This window comes from Rhineura floridana, chromosome 17, assembly GCF_030035675.1.
Source record: "Rhineura floridana isolate rRhiFlo1 chromosome 17, rRhiFlo1.hap2, whole genome shotgun sequence".
NCBI lineage: Eukaryota > Metazoa > Chordata > Lepidosauria > Squamata > Rhineuridae > Rhineura > Rhineura floridana.
Window position 1 is genome coordinate 13587967 of NC_084496.1, and position 17250 is coordinate 13605216.

General features: G+C 42.7%; 1 protein-coding gene and 1 long non-coding RNA gene across 4 annotated transcripts in view; one reads left to right on the forward strand and one right to left on the reverse strand.

Moving 5' to 3' along the window:
* Positions 1-14036, forward strand: part of CCP110 (centriolar coiled-coil protein 110) — a 31572-nt gene extending 17536 nt beyond the window's left edge. For 2 of the 3 annotated variants that reach the window (XM_061599181.1, XM_061599182.1), the window contains exons 9-14: positions 869-970; positions 2906-3022; positions 5793-5887; positions 7243-7302; positions 7447-7506; positions 11784-14036. In XM_061599181.1, coding sequence (XP_061455165.1) covers positions 869-970; positions 2906-3022; positions 5793-5887; positions 7243-7302; positions 7447-7506; positions 11784-11859 — 510 coding nt within the window. In that variant the 3' untranslated portion in view covers positions 11860-14036. The remainder of the gene's footprint in view (positions 1-868; positions 971-2905; positions 3023-5792; positions 5888-7242; positions 7303-7446; positions 7507-11783) is intronic. The other variant, XM_061599183.1, reaches the window with a different exon arrangement.
* LOC133371631 (uncharacterized) lies at positions 9339-16783 on the reverse strand. Its single transcript, XR_009759357.1, has 3 exons — positions 16680-16783; positions 15938-16054; positions 9339-11972 (listed from the first exon to the last, which is right to left on the reverse strand). It is a non-coding gene; the product is annotated as an uncharacterized LOC133371631 (long non-coding RNA).
* Positions 16784-17250: the final 467 nt, after the last annotated feature.

Sequence of the window (17250 nt, forward strand, 5' to 3'; positions counted from 1 at the left end):
TACTATAGTTTGGCCATGCGTTTAGTCCAATGCATTAAAATAAATAAATGCAAGGATGTAGAGCTGAATACACAAGATTAGAAAGCCTCTAATAACACAGTTTCACTAAACGAGGGGTAGGGAATATGTGGTCCTCCAGATGTTCTTCAGCTCTAGCTCCAGCTGGCATGGCCAATGGTCAAGAGATGCTGGGAGTTGTAGTCCCAACAATATCTGGAAGGCCACAGGTTCTCCATCTCGGCACTAAATTTACAGTGCAGTTGTTGCATGTTTGCTCAGAAGTAGGTTTCACTGTCTTCGGTGGGACATTTCTAGGTTGGCACTTGTAGGACTGCAGATCCAGAGTTGTATACAGCAAAGTCCTTGCGCAAGTGGAATGGCTTGCGCTCACACATCAGAACTTCCCCATCTCGTGCTCCTGCAGCCTCGCCCCCCCCCCCAAATCTGCTCTGAGGGTTCCTCCAACCCTCTGGGGCAGAGGAGAGGGAGGGGAAGTTCCATCACACAAGTGGAAGTCACACAAGAATTTTGTTGAACTCAACCCCTAGTCTTGCAACTGTGAGCGTTTCAGTACAACTGTCCCAAGTGATTTTTGCCTAGATGCCGTTGGGAGACTAAAGGTAGTGCTGAACCCACTTTCCCTGTCGAGGTCATTCTGTGGCTGTTCTGTGTCCCTCTGTGAGAGCTGCTCTGTTGCCTTTCAAGGAACTGTTTCCTCAGCTGCTGGTGATGTGCCACCCTGGGCTCCTGCTGGGAGGAAGGGCGGGATATAAATCAAATAATAAACAAATAAATATTTGCTCTCGAATTCAATGTGAAATGATTTTTCCCCCTATTGTTAAGCCAGATGTATGTGGGTTTTTCTTAGGATACAATGGAATTCATTAAAAACTTCCAGTCAGAAGCTCCGTTAAAGAGAGGAGGCGTTTCAGCTCAAGATGCTAACCTGCAGGAGAGAGTGGCAGCTCAGGTGATACATGCATAGTCTGAAGCATACAGCGTTATGTGTTTATGCTGCTGAAATCTTAGGGTTGTATTCATGGAAGTCCTGCTCAGGGTAGACCCACTGAAATTAATGAAGCTAAATTAGTACACTAACATCAATGGGTTTACTCTGAGTAGGACTAGCACTGAATACCACTCTATTTATACTATTTCACTGTACTTTTGCCCTGCTTTTCAAACCATTATTGTCTCTCAAGACAGCTCACAACAATTAAAAAAAGGCAGGCCCTTCTATTGTTATGTACACCGCCCAGAGAGCCCCTGGGCTTAGGGCGGTATATAAATTAAACTAAATAAAACTAAATAAAAAATCAGTTTTACAACTAAAAAGAGATGAGACATACGGAAAGGGTAGAGGAGGGAGTTCAGCCAGAACAGACTGGTGAGCTATAAATGGGTGTATTTAGCCAGTATGAGCCCTGCTCACCTTCCCTTGCTGGTGTTCTTGCTTTTGTTGTTTTGGCCGATGATTGAGACCAGATTGTCTCAGTTATTCCCCCAAAGGGTCATAGCTCAGTGGTCGGTCATCTGCTCTGCATGCAGAAAGTCTCAGATTCAATCCCCAGCATGTAGGGCTGGGAGAGACTCCTGTCTGAAACCCTGGAGAGCCACTGCCAGTCAGTGTAGACTTTACTGAGCTAGATGGACCAATGGCCTGACGTGGTATAAAGCAGCTTCCTGTGTTCCTATTGTCTTGTTCCTTTGCATCTGCGGTCCCAGGGCAACTCTCAGAGCCAAGTGTTCTTTCAGGCAGGTGGGGGGATGCAAACTCCCTGTAATTTTTCTCTGTCTGGTTTTGATTTTGAATGTTGACTTTTGCACTGGGTCAGCATGCATCATGGGACAGGAGGAGTGGAAATCTCTTGGTGCAAAAAAGAAAAGGTTTATGAGGCTTAATACGTTTTCATTTCAGATACAGTCTTCATCAGGGTACTATAAAACAAAACATTGTTCTCTAAATGTTCTTTTACAAAGTGATTACAGTGTAATATACTGAGCCTAATAAATCATTTTTGAGCATCTGGAGCAGCCTTTCCCAACTAGTGGGCCACCAGATGTTGTTGGACCACAACTCCCATCTTTCCTGACCATTGGCAATGCTGGCTGAGGCTGATGGGAGTTGTGGTCCAACAACATCTGGAGGCACACTGGTTGGGAAAGGCTGATCTAGAGGTTTCCTCTTCTCCACTTTTGCATTATTGCTTCCCCTCCTTTTCTTTCCACAGTCATCATGCCAAGACACAGTTTAGAACTCCCAACAGTGGTTTAAGCTTCCAAAAGTACAACAGGCAATCCATGGTTTGGAGCTTCTTGTCTGATTAAAATAGTTCTTATGTCTGGCTACAGTGACCTACAGAGGTGGCGGATCATAACTGTGATTCAGACATCACACCAAACTATGGTTAGTGCAAACCAAGGTTTGCAAAACCCACTTCAAACCATATTTTCCCAATTATACTTTACTGGCTGATTGCAAACGATGTGCTGCAAATTCAGATGTCATGCCAAATCATAGTTGAGTTTCTTTCAACCCTGATTTGATAAGATGTCTAAATTGAGCCTCTTTTGTTGTAGTGATATGGATGTTGTGACATTTCAAAGATTTCTTCCATTAGACAGGTTATCCTTTCCCTTCTGTATAATCTGACCCTGGACGGCTTCCCAAAAGAGCCACAAGATTGTCTCCCCATCTTGTGCTCAGCTGATTAGGTCTTGACTTCTGGCAGTTCATGAAGTGATACCTCTTGAGGTAATGTTAGCTGTGCCTCAGTTTCTCCAGAAGTCACACACCCTGAGCCTTTTGAGATTCAGTCTATAATGGGGTCTAGTTGTTTCACAGAAATACTAAAGGGCACACCTTGAAATATTTGCTTACTGCATTTGATATTTTCCCTCCTAGCTGCGAGCTGCTTTGTATGACATTCACGACATCTTTTTCAAAATGGAAGTGTTTGAGAGAATGAGCATTCTGCGTCACGACCGAGAGGTCCGCAAAGAGAAAATGCTCCGGCAACTGGTGTGTTGTTGCGCCGCTTCATTTGAGTTATCTGTTCCTAGTAATATATTTTCTCTCGACCTTGAAAAGCTCATGTTATTAGTTGCTATCAGGTGAAAATCATTGGTCGGTGGTGTATGTATATGTGAGAGAGCTTTTTATTCCATCCTCCTTCCAAGGAAGTAGCCCCACTATTCTCCAGGCTACCACTAATACTACCTGTAGGAAAACGACTCCCTCTGATAATAATCTCAGCTGGTGAGTGCCAAAAGGACTGTAATCAAAATGGGCTACTGAGAAACAACAGGGAGGTGTCAGAATGAGCTGAAGGAGCCCCAAGGATTACCAGTCCAAAAAATTCTTTTGGGAGAAAAACCTACTCTCCCCCCTCCCCCCACTCAGCCCAGTGAAGACTGAGCATGTTTTGTGGCCGCAGAGGGCAGAGCGTTGTGTCTGCTAGGAATGCAATGTTCCTGAAAGAGAGATGGCCTCATTGGAACCCTGAAGCGGAACATACTGAATTGTTTTCTTTCTTTGTCTTGGGTCCTTCTTGCAACCAAACTCCATGCACCAAGTTACACTATGAAAATTCTAGCAGGGTATATCTCCATGCCACCAAACATTCTTTCCCTCTTACGCCACACAAGCAGTTTTGGGTGTTGGGGGAGTGAATCTCATCAGATCACATATGTGTAGGGCAGAACACTTCTTAACTCAGTTGTGACTAACAGAAATCCTTTTACAACATAACAGCATTTTTAAGAAGTAATATAACACATTGAAAAAAGATTTCTTTGGAGAGTCAAAACAAATGGATAAAAATGCATGAAACTGGAAAGTGCTTGATCTACAATATCATCTTAAATGTCTGTGCTCAAAAAAGTCCCACTGAATTCAATGGATATTGTTCCCCTAATACAGGGGTTCCCAGAGAGTGGTCCATGGACCACTAGTGGTCTGTGAGCTTCATTCATTAAGAAGTATTTCTAGCACCCAGAAGTGTTAAATAACTATCACCCAGCAGCAAATAGCACTTTTGGAGGGCAGAGTGCTCAAGAAACTAGTGGCGATCCAACTTCAGGCATGCTTGGAGGTGAATCTATTCAGTCTGGCTTTAGAACTGATCATGGCACTGAAACTGCCATGGTGGCCCTGGTTGATTGCATTTGTTGAGAGATAGATGGGGAGGGGACTCCAACCCTGCTAATTCTTATTGATCTCTCTGCAGCTTTTGATACCATTGACCATGATATGCGTCTGGAGCGGCTCAGGGAGGAGGGGCTTGGGAGCACTCCAGTGCTCCTGCCTCCAGGGATGTTTTCAGAAAGTGGTTATGGGAGGCTTCTGTTCGATGCCATGGTAGCTTTTCTGTGGTTTCCCACAGGGTTCCATCTTGCCCCCCCCCTTTGCTACTTAACATGGGAGTGGTCATGAGGATTTTTGGAGTGAGGTGTCGCCAATATGTGGATGACACTCAGCTCTATCTCTGTTCTGTCTGAATTGGGAGAGGCGGGAGAGGTGCTAGACCAGTGTTTGGAGGCAATGATGGGCTGGATGTAGGCCAACCAACAAACTGAATCCTGAAAAGATAGTCTTCCAGGTTTTTGTGTACAGGAGATGGGAAGATGGCCTGTTGCACTCCCTTGGAAGGAGCAGGTTCTCAGCTTAGGGGTACTCTTGGATCCAATATGATCACTTGAGACTCAGGTGGCCTCAGTGGTTAGCTGTGCTTGTTTTCAGCTCCAGCTGGTTTGCTAGCTACATCCCCTTTCGGATAGACAACTTGGCCACAGTACTCCATGCTCTGGTAACTTCCAGACTGGATTATTGCAGTGTGCCCTACGTGGGGCTGCCCTTGAAGACCACTCGGAAACCTCAACTGGTCCAAGCTGCAGCAGTCAGATTACTGGCTGGATTTGCTTTTAGAACTCAAATAACCCCTGTTCTAAAACAGTTGCATTGGTTACAGTTAGTTTCTGGGTCCAATTTAAGGTTCTCATGTTAGCGTTTAAAGCCCTAAATGATTTAGGCCCCAAGTATCTGAGAAGCCATCTCCTTCCCTACAGACCCTCTTGGATGTTCAGGTCAGCAGAGGGGTCCTTCTCAGTAGTTCCACCACCCTCAGAAGTTCAGGGGATGGTGGCCCGGGAGAGGGCTTTCCCTGTGGCAACCCCTAAGTTGTGGAATTCCATCCCTACAGAGGTGTATCTGTCACCTTCACTGTACAGTTTGTAGCAAATTCTAAAGATGCACCTCTTTACCCTGGCCTTCAGTACACCCTACGCCTGTGGTGTTATAACTCTTTTTAATGCTGTATTTTAAAATTCTGTAACCTACCCTGGGACCTACTGGTGAAGGGTGGGCAATAAATATAACAACAATAATAATAATAATAATTCAAGTCATCTGCGGCATGTATGTGTTAAATATATTGATTTTTAATTGTGTTTTTGCTTTTGTGTATTTTTGGATTACAGTTTGAATTCTATGAAATGCAAATTGTAATACAGTAACATACAGTATAAAAAATAAAAGAAGAAATAAAGATGCCATTAAAAATCATACAGAATCTAGCACAGGACATTGCAGTTGCTGCAACAGGGAGAAAAATCATGACATGGTTTGTCAAGACCCTTAGCAATTTTCAAGTGGTCTGTGGGGAAGAAAATTAGGGAACCACTTCCCTAGTACGTATATTTTAGATAGCAGCTTTAGAACATTATCTGTTCTGTTATGATGTTTGTTCTCAATTAAAAATTGTAATCCTAATACCTAGAATTTCCCTGTATAGGACAAAGCAAAGGCCCCAAGAGAGAGAGTGACACTTTCTACAGCCACACAGAAGTCTCTGGACAGGAGGAAATACATGACGTATGTGGGGAAACGGTAAAGGAATCACACCAGTGTATGCAGATGTGTGGGGCTAGATGTCTTGGCAAAATAGTCTGTTGTGTTAGTTGTTGTGAAAGGCAGGGAAACAATGAGGTAAGTTTTGGTCCAAACATTTTTCTGCTGAGTTTTTCTTTTAGTGATGTATCACGATCAGTGTCAACTTGGGAATCTCAGTTCTGAATTCCTGTTGACGACGGCATTATCTTGATTCAGGATGTTCCCCAGTCTAAAGAGCTGGAACGTAAAATCATTCAGAAATCCTTTCTTTGTGTTGCATCCAGCTAAGTTCAACTCAGAGTAGATGTGTTGTTTATTCACATCCATTAATTTCAGTGGGTCTACTCTGGGCATGACTAGCATGGGTGTGTGAGTATCTCCCAAATTTCTCAGATATATAAGAATCTATCATCTTATTTGGTAGCATGTTGAACATTCCTCCTCTGCTTTCATTCAGTTTATTCTGCTCTGATAACCAAGCGGGTTGGCTGCAGGTATTTGTTGACTTTCTGTAGAGTTGGACCTCTGCTTTCTCTCCTCTCTTGCACCTCTCTTCTTGCCCCCTTGCCCTTGCCATGCATACTGCCCTGTGGCATGGCTAGATAGCAATTGCTGGGGAGGAATGTATTCAAAGTTTGCCTGGCTTCTGGCTCACCATGTTGTGAAATAAAGTGACCTCTGAAGTGAGGGAGAGGCTGTCAGGGAGCCAAATATTTCATTTTAATGTTATATCCTGCCCTTCCTGCCAGAGGGAGCCCTTGTAAATAATGTACCAAGCACGTAGCAAAAAAGCTGTGAGCATATTGGATATGCTTGGCAGTGCTTCTTCAATGCAGATTGGGCTGGCTCTCTGCTAACCATGTTGAATGAATTGCCTGCTAGCCTTGAGAATACATGCTTCCTCCTTGGAGCAAATTTCCCCTTAGCTTAGGCAAATCAGTTCAGTGTAAAATTAACCATGGCTAAGACTAATCAGCATTTCCTTTTAACTAGCACCTGCAACTTGCCTGAAACAGAGTTTCAGATCATAGTTTCAAGGGAAAACCCTGGTTAGCCTTCACTATGGTTAATGTTGGTACCAGTGCTGAGCTTTGTTACCCTGATCCCAGCAAGACTATGGACCACTGAATGCTCTGGACCTCTTCCTCTCCACAGTTCAATATTCTGAACTGTATTCTGCATTGCCATATTGGCAGGGCACACTCTTTTGGAACGTTCATGAAGTCTGCATCGGTTTAGGTAGCTCGCTTATATGGGAAATACAGTCAAATATTTATTCGACTCCCCCCCCCCCCATTTCCAGTCGTTCTTTTGCATGCATGTCATACACGTCTTTTTTTTTTGTCTTTTAGGGCTTCTGACATGGGAATGCCAAATAAAAAAATTTTGAAACAAAAGACTCCAGAAAACAGGTTTGTGTAAAAAAAAAAAAAGTATTTTTTTCTGTACATTTTATAGCTACAGTTGGTTTTTGTCCCTTGACTTTTCTTGCTGTATCGGAACATAGCCTGGCTGATTGTAAAACATTCTTGATAACATGGTTTCTTTCTTTACAGAGTTCTTCAGCCAAACCAGGGTCAAAATGCTCCTGTTCAAAGACTCCTTTCTAGGCAAGGGTAAGAGTGCACTTGTTTTCTATAGCTGTAGTACTTTTATGATTTATTTCATTTATGAATTGTTTCCCATGAACTCCCCTAAAAGTGATTTAACAATAAAACATCAACTGTAAAAACATATTTGAAAACAATTTCAGGTCCAATACTGATACATAGTTCAGAGTTTAAAAACAAAAGCCAGGTTCCAAAGAACCACATCACTATTTCTGTGTTTCTAAGGCGGCTTTGCACTTGTGTTTCTCAAACAGCACCCAACCAGAATCTGGCTGCAGCTCAGTGTATGTTTGGAGGAGATGACTTGGGCTTTCAAAAGCCATTTGTGATAAAACATTTTTTAAAGAGGAGCAATTATTTAAAAGTAAAATTAATGGCATGCTCAGTACATATTGGGGATTAAAATCCACTTTGAGAAGGGCTGCTTGTGTTGGTCTCAAAGAAAAATGAATGTGATCTCCAAAGGGGTCAGATGGCACCTATTGTATCGGACTAATTCAGCACTGGAGAACCGTTGGCCATCCAACTCCCATCAGCCCCAGCCAACATCGCTAATGATCAGGGATAGTAGGAGTTGTAGTCCAACAACATGGGGAGAGCCAAAGGTTTCCATCACTGGACTAACTGATAGTAGCGTAGTAAGCAGAGCACTTGTGCCCAAAGAGGTGGTTTCTGCAATGTGTAAGCTTAGCCCTACCAGCCAATTCATGACAAAGGTGGGATACAGCCTGTTTGGGGAAATAATTCCAAGTCCTGCTGAGGACTGAAAAGCCATAACCACCTGAGCAAATATTTCCTGGATATGAAGTGCTAAGATTTTCTCTGCTGAGTCAGTCTTAACTTCTAGCATTCCTTACGGTGTATTTAGCAGTTGCTTGGGTTTGAATACTGCTTACCATGAAAACCCTATTCATAGGGTTGCCATAAGTCAAGATCGACTTGAAGGCAGTCCATTTGCATTAGTGTTAGACTAGGAAACCTGGGTTCATATTTCCATTCATCCATAAAGCTAGCTGCATTTCATACACTCTCAGCCAAACATATTTCAGTGAGTCTAGCCAGTGTGGGCTAGTGGTTAAAGTGTTGGACTATGACCTGGGAGACCAGGGTTCGAATCCCCACACAGCCAAGGGTTGTTCATTTTGTCTTTAATTTGCAGTCTTCGAGCTTCCTGAATTGTAATCTCAGTTCCATTACATTTTTCTTCCTTTAATTAAAATAGGCTTTGTTTATAAAAATCCTGTGGGCACCTTAGGGCAATATAAACAAAATGAGATATTCTTTAAAATTTACAAAATATACATGGTGGGCTGGTTCACATTCAGTGCCGTGTCATGGTTTGGCCTTGACACGAACATGCCTTCTGCTTGCAGACCCCTTCCTGAAAATGTTCTTAAATTGTCCCAACGGGCTAAAGGGTGGTGAAGGCTCAAGAGGCTAAAATCTGTTTGTAAATAGGGGCTTATAAGGCCATTGAGTCCAACTCCCTGCTTGATGCAGGAATCCAAATTAAAGCATACCCGACAGGTGGCTGTCCAGCTGCCTCTTGAATGCCTCCAGCATTGGAGAGCTCACCACCTCCCTAGGTCTTTGGTTCCATTGTCGTACTGCTCTAACAATTAGGAAGTTTTTCCTGATGTTCAGCCGAAATCTGGCTTGGACGATGGCTCTAACAGTTACACAGGACGATGGTGTCTTGACTGAACTATACATGCCCTGCAACATTCCTTAAATCCTCTGTGGCATGCAGAAGTTCTGTGTAGCGAGTGTGCAAGGACCCCTGCATAGGTTCCAGTGAGCAGTACGGATGCAGGCAGAGCCCCACCCCACCCCACCCTTCTTGCATTAACAGTGTTCTCCTTTGCCTGCTTTACCTTCCCTTCCCTAAAGGGGGGGAGGGAACACTGAGGTTTTTACTCCGTCTTTCCGATAAATCCCCAGGCAGCTCAGAAAAGCTAAAAATTCAGTTAAAATCAAACAATGTTAAAGTAAAGCAAAGTCTAAAAGCAGCATAAAAACTCTTAGATATTCAAGTGAGCAGATTGAGTTGGAAGGTGTAGGAAGACAAAGTTATTTGAATGGTGCATAAATGATGACAAGGCAGATTTCCGGCTTATCTTCCTGGGGAGAGCATTTCATAATTTGCTGTTCACCTCTGGAAAGGCCCGTAGCTCAAATGGCGGGGGCACCCAGAGAAGAGTCTCCATTGAAAATCTTGGGGTAGGGTAGCGTTCCCCTGCTTGGTGCCCTCCAAATGTTGCTGGACCCCCATAATCCCCAACTTTTGGCCATGCCAAATATAACTGAAGGGAATCAGATAGGAGGGAGGGTCTTTAAAGGTCAAAACTAGCACTGTGAATTGGGCCCAGAAATGGAGAGCTCTGCCAATGACAGAAGAGGCCAACCTCTGCCCTGTCACCCACTCCCCCTTTTCCTGATGTGAAGCCCCCCCAAAGAGAGAGTGGTAGCAACTGAGGTGGGCTGGCATCGTGCCCTCTGATCTTTTAGCTTTAACATTAATAGGGTGCCAGTGGTTTAGTGCTTGTCCATTGACAGTCTTGTGGCAAGCAAATTGATATGGAGAGGGTTCTCTGATGGCAGAATGTTATGGAAACCCACTGAACTGTGCCATATCCTTACCATTATTTCTTCTTTGAGCATCGTGTGTATTTCTTCATCGTTCTTTTTAACTCGTTTAATCATTTTTTTTTTCATATTTTTAATTGAAAGTTGGTAACCTTTATCTTCAAGCATTGTCTCTGGAAATTAGACCCAAGGCATAACATGCACAAATGATCCAAACTGGTAGGTACATTAGGGTGATTTTATGCCAAAGGCTGGACAAAAGGAACATCTGTTCCTTTTGTGAGTGTTTGGAATATAGGGAGTGGTCTTATTCCAGGTCAAGGCTATTGGGGGGGGGAAGGAGCTGTAGCTCAGGGGCAGAGCATCTCCTTGGCATGCAGAAGATCCCAGGTTCAATCCCTGGCATCTCCAGGTGGGGCTGAGAGGGAACCCTGTTTGAAATCCTGGAGAGCCACTGCCCGTCAGAGTGGATGATACTAAGCTAGATGGCCCAATGCTCCCATTCTGCATAAGCTTACTTCCTCTGTTCCATCTAGCCTAGCATTGTCTCCTTCTGCTGTCAGGCGGAAGTCTTTTCACATCGCTTTCTACTTGATCCCTTTTTTAACTAGAGCCGTCAGGAACTGAATGTGGGACCTTACCACTAAGCTTGGTTTCCTCCCCATTACTATGTTTTCCAAGTGAGAAAAAAGTAAAGATTCTTGGTGAACTTTGTTTTCAAAGATGTAACATACAAGATGCTTCCCTCCCAAAGGTCACGGGGGCTTTGACGACATGGGCTTATGGTCTCTTGTTACTCAAAAGTGGGCTTTCAACTCCTTGATCCATCCACTTTTGCCACAGCTTTCTGTTGTTTCAGTGTTGGGCAGCGAGAATTTCCTCAAAAGGATATTTCTGGAGCTGGATTTATTTTTGCAAGCTTACTATAGCTTCGTCAGGTACACTTAAGGTGAAGGCAGCAATCCCCTATAGCAATGACAGAATGCATTCCTGTCTAGGTAACCTTCAGAGGGCCACATGCCAGTAAAAGATGGGGCCAGGAGCCAAAATGGGTGGAGCAGCACATGTTAATTTACTCTCGCATCCCTCTCTAGCCTCCATCTAGGCAAGCAAGGAGCATTATCAGTTCAAAGGGACATTCTACCCAGGCAGGCAAAAAAACTCAAGGAAGAGGCAAAGCAGGGCCGATGAGAGCTATGGTCTGGGGAGAAGGGATGTGGCCTGGAGAGAGTCCCACGGGCCATGTAGAGACGTTTGGAGGGCTGCATTTGGCCCCTGGGCTTGAGATTCCTCATCCCTGTCCTATAGGCCATAGAAGGCCCTAGTTCAAAACATTCTTGTTGCCTGTTCTGTTAAGGCCACCTTGATGTGGACCTGCTCTGCTTCCTTGATGTTCAATTATTAAGCCCTCCCAGAAGCAGATACTACTTATGGCTGGCAATAGGAGAAGCTAAAAATGCCTCCTTTGTGTTGATTACTGTTGAGTGCCCTGCATTTGCACACAGCCTTGGTTTCTTTTTACAGGCATTTTCAAGGTGTTTATACAAGTACAATATTTTAAAGATACGGCTCTGCAAAGGGATAGTATACCTGCAGCTTCCCTGCGTCTGCATTGTTACTACTTGCTTGTAATGCACAACAGGCATTTTAAAGACATAACATTGTAATTAAAAAGTGATTCTTTGTTTTGGTTTTAGGAGTATATGCGGGAAGAATCCAAAAAAAGAAGCCAAATGTTGTGACAACTTAAGACGGCAGCATTCACTGGGCTAAAAGGCCGCTTTGATCTGTCTGTAAATGCTCTCCACTGGTTTGGATCTTCCTGCTGTTGCACATATTGATGGCTTGAATTGGCAAGCATACATTTTGTGATATTGCTTCGATTTCTAAGAGAGAGGGAATGGAATTAAAAGAGAAATGAACAGCACAACAAACTCTAAAAAAGAATGTATTCTGCATGTTTCAACCCTCTTGTGTATTTGTTGTTTGCTTATACTCAAAACAGTAATATGCATTGTACACCCTCAGGAAAATGTGTATATGGTGATTTAATGAGAACATTTTTGCAAATTTGAACCTGTACTGCACTCTTTATAGTGCAATAAATGAACTCAAAATGATGCTTCATATGTTCTGCATTAATAGTTGTCTATATCATTCTCTATATTTATATCACCAAGTCTAAGCCACTTCGGCCCCACTGAAATCAATGGATCTAATTCTGGCTTTCATGTTGGCTATGTTGGCTTTAACCCTTTGTGACTGACACTGTTAGCCTTCCAGCATAAATACCGATTGCTCCTTCCTGCTGCCATGCTATTGCTTCTAGTACACTCTGCAATATTACTTAAGAGGTATCCCAAAGTTTGATTTTTACAGTAAGCAAACTTGAAAGTGCAGTCAGCACCTCCATCTCTTGTCTGTGGATCAGCAGTCACCAAATCAGAGGGTTAAATTGCCAGTTCCCCTATACATACAAAGAGGACAAAGTCTACATAAATTGTAGCAACAGCAATTACTGTATATAGGGGGCTTCTTTTGCTACATGTTTGCCTCACTTTGTCTTGTATATATATTTTTCTGTAAACAAAATATTTTGAATTTTTAATGAAGAAAGGATACTCTTTTTTTTGCCATTTGGGACAGAACTGTAACAAAGTCCTTTTGGTTTCCAAGGGCTAATTATCCAAATTATATTTGCAATTATTTGTTATTTTGAATAAAAATGATGACTATTGACTAAATTTTGCAGAACTGCTTAAATCCTGTTACATTACCAGAAAGTTAAGCTCTTACATTACTAAAGCCATGTCTGAAAAAAGGGACTTATTTAAGTAAGCTATTCGTGCTTGTTGTTAGACAGAGATGAATTACTTAGATCTCAGCATGGCTATGAAATATCGAAGCAAAAAGGGTCAAGTGTTGAGAAATGTATAGATCTGATCTGCCAGCGGGCATTAGATAATCATACTGTATCTTCATAACATAGTCATGGCGTAGAGAACTATTAAACCTGGTTGCAGAAATATTAAATTGATACTAACATTACACTAATGTTCAAATTTCAGATCTGATACCATTATAGTTTTGCTTCAAAATATTCAACATAAATTGAAAAAAGATTCACTTAACAAACTGGGTGGACATTACATAGAGTAGCACATCTGTTTATATGGGGATGGCTATAAATTCATTATGTACATATTCTAATGCTCTTCTGTATCATGCAGTATTTTAAACTGATCTTGTTGAAGGCAACAGTGTCGATATAAAAGAAAATGGTAGAGATTTAACCAACTGTTCAGCCATCTTACAAGCATAGTCTGTCTCTTGCAGGCTATATGTTAAAAGGCTCCTGCTGGTTTAACACATGCAGCACAATGCAAGCATTTCTCATGGAACTAATTTATTGGATTCCTAAATAGTTTTTAGAGCTTACATTTGCTTCATAATGCCTTTTGCATGACTTGAATGTTTTCTTTAGAGGTGTGAAAAAAGTCAACAGATGACTTAACACGCTAAATGCATCTTAAGAATTGTGAATGTTGGCTTGAATATTAGAAATAGGCTGCAGTTTACTATATGACAGTGCTAAAAAAGTTGCTAAAGCTTGTTTGTTGTGTGCTGTGATGTTAATTTAGAAACAATATGTAAATAGAATCAAGTTTTAATACAGACCTATTGTTACTTTGTTCAGATATGCTAAGTACAATTTTTCTTTTCTTTTTTAATTTTAAGGTCTGCTAAAATGTCAATGTTTAACTGTCATAAGGCCTTCTACTTACAAGTGCCAGGATCTTTTTTGTAATTTGATATATTTTATATTTAATGTAATTTTCAGTTCACTTTTTAATTTTGAGTGGAACGTAATATAAAACATATTTTTGTACTTTTTGTTTTCACCTTTTTTCATAAGTGCATTGCACAATAAAACTTTTTTTATCTTTAAAGAGTATGTGTGTTTTCTTCATCAGATTTTTCTCTCCTCTTGCATTCCTATCTGTTGCACATGAAGAATTAATATGTGAAATTTAAAAATTATTCTAGTATTTTACACTTTGTAAAACCAGAAATAAAATGTTACTCTAGTGTTAGAGTTAGTGTTAATGCTAGTGTTAGATTAGAGAGCCAGTGTGATGTAGTGGTTAAGGTGTTGGACTATGACCTGGGAGACCAGGGTTTGAATCTCCACATAACCATGAAGCTCACTGGGTGACCTTGGGCCAGTCACTGCCTCAGCCTCATGAAACCCCTATTCATAGGGTCGCCGTAAGTCAGAATCGAATTGAAGGCAGTACATTTACGTTAGTGTTAGACTAGGAAACCTGGGTTCATATTTCCACTCATCCATAAAGCTAGCTGTTCCTGGGCAAGCCATACACTCTCAGCCAAACATATTTCAGTGGGTCTAGCCAGTGTGATCTAGTGGTTAAGGTGTTGGACTACGACCTGGGAGACCAGGGTTTGAATCCCCACACAGCCAAAAAGCTCACTGGGTGACCTTGGGCCAGTCACTGCCTCTCAGCCCCTATGGAGACCCTATTCATAGGGTCGCCATAAGTTGGAATCGACTTGAAGGCAGTACATTTGCTCTTGAGTATGACTTAGTTGAAAACAACTCTTTGGAAATTTTAGGCACTTTCAAATAAGTGATTATGATTATATTATGAATAGTGAATCAAGTGGTGCATCACACAGTTCAAATGCTAATGGAGACATACTAGTTTACCATTGTTAATTTGCCTTCAGTGTTCATTCACCCCAAGATAAGATGAGAAACTTCCTTTAGAAGCTGATAATGTATAGGACAATTACTTCAGCATATGGGACTTCACTTGCCTGAACACTTGCAGATAAGTGTTGATTTACTAGTGTACAAACTGTCACTAACTTGTGACAAAGGAGGTGCAATATTATAGTGCCTCTGTACTAAATTTCAAATTGTTCTTGGTAATTTTAAATGAATTGTATATCTGGCCTGAGGAGTCAGAAAAATATAGTGTGAGACTGGAACAGCCCCATCAGTACATTCAGAGCAAAAAATAGGATTTTTATCATTTATAAACAAGAGGCCCATCATTAGTGGTGGGGGGAGAAGTTTTGTATTTCCTTAGGCTTCAATGCACAGTGTGCACAGTAGTGTTTCCTCCTTGCATATACACATGCACTCTTCCAAGACTGCCCACCCAGTCTTGGGGGCAGGTTTGTCCTCATTATGGCAGCGTCCTAAAGTGGAGTGATTTATATTTCTTTCCCCCACCAGGAATGAATGTCAGCCAATCACTTTAAAAAGGCAAAGGAAAGGGGTGTGTGTAAGGCAGAAGCCGAAATGTTTTGGTAATACAATAAAAACCTCTGTTTTGTTAATCACAATTACGTGCATATATTTTTAGGCGATTAACGAAAACCTTATAGGGATCCAGAGCAAGCTTGGGTGTAGTTGTTTGTTGCTTTCAAGACTCTCCCTCTCAACCTTTTCATGCCCCGGCCAGTCATTACTACATTTGTATCCCCCCCCTCTTCTCCCAGAACAGCTGGTATAGCACAGTGGGGAGGACAGCCTGGCTGGGAGTCCAGAGTCTGTGAGTTCAAATCCCTGCTGGTGTCTCCTGGGTGTCAAGGGCCAGCTAAAGATCACCCCCACAGGGAGTGGCTCAGCAGTGACGTGCCCTGCCACCTGTGCAGCCGTGGGCAAGCTGCATAGTCCCAAGGAGCCCAGTTGCCCCCCAGCTGGCAGTTGTGGACAAGGAAGGGGCTGGCTTGTACAGCTGTGGCAAGCTGAGCAGGCCCTAGCCAGCTGGGGAGGACTAGCCTCGGAGGCAATGGTAAGCCCCCTCTGAATACCACTTACCATGAAATCCCTATTCATAGCGTAGCCATAAGTCAGGATCAACTTGAAGGCAGTCCATTTCCATTTCCCTCCTTCCAGGAGGAGCCCAGAGTGGCAAACAAAAACACTCTAAAACATCTTAAAAATGAAAGGCTTTAGAACAAAACATTTTTAAAAAGCTTCAAAAAGTCTTAAAAAGCAATTCCAACACAGACAGACTGGGATAAGGTCTCTTCTTAAAGGGCTTGTTGAAAGAGGAAGGTTTTTAATTGCTGAAAAGATAACAGAGATGGGGCCTGTCTGATATTTAAAGGGAGGAAATTCCAAAGGATCGGTGCCACTATACTAAAGGCCCTCTTCCTATGTTTGTGACTGAGGAATGGACCACCTGATAAGATGGTCTGTGCAGGCACCCAACTGTAGAGCGCAGTGATCGACTGGGTATATAAGAGATGAGACTATCAGTATCCTGGTGCCTAGCTGCATAGGGCTTTGTACACCAAAACCAGAACCTTGAACTTAAGACATGAGCATGCCCTCTAGCTGCATAGCCTCATCTTGCATTCTATTTTTTAGTTGCTCTAAAGTGGAGTGGGGACCTTGTGGACCTCCAGATGTTGCTTGACTACAACTCCATGAGTCTGTATAAGGCAGCATCCTACGTCGCTAGACAGAGGGATGGATGCCTGCCTGTACCTCTCCCTCCCTCCCTCCCAGCTCCATCGCCCAACCACCCCAAGTCCTTGCTTGGTTAGGAGCTCACCTGATCTCAGCCTAAAGACAAGATCTTTCCCATTCCCGAAGATGCAACCTAAAAATACAAAACCGTTAGAGTGTGTGTGTGACTGTCTCCTCCCCCTCCCCCCTTTTCCCCCCAAGAAGAGGCGGAGCAGGAAGCGACTCCAGGCTTAACCTCTCCCCATTCACAAACAAGCCTTTCTAGGAGTCGACTCGTTCTGCTTTGTCCTTAACCTTGCAGACAACCTGAACCGACTGGGAGACTGTGCTCAGCCCCATGGGAGAAACAAAGATGTGAAAAGAATGAGGGGGAAATGATGAAAGTTTTGTTGTTATGTGCCTTTAAGTTGATTGCGACTTATGGCGACCCTAGGAATCAGCGACCTCCAGTAGCATCTGTCATGAACCACCCTGTTCAGATCTTGTAAGTTCAGGTCTGTGGCTTCCTTTACGGAATCAATCCATCTCTTCTTTGGCCTTCCTCGTTTTCTGCTCTCTTCTGTTTTTCCCCAGCATCATTGTCTTTTCTAGTCCAGACTCTGTGAGTTCAAATCCCCGCTTGTGTCTCTTGGGTGTAAAGGCCCAGTTAAAGATCA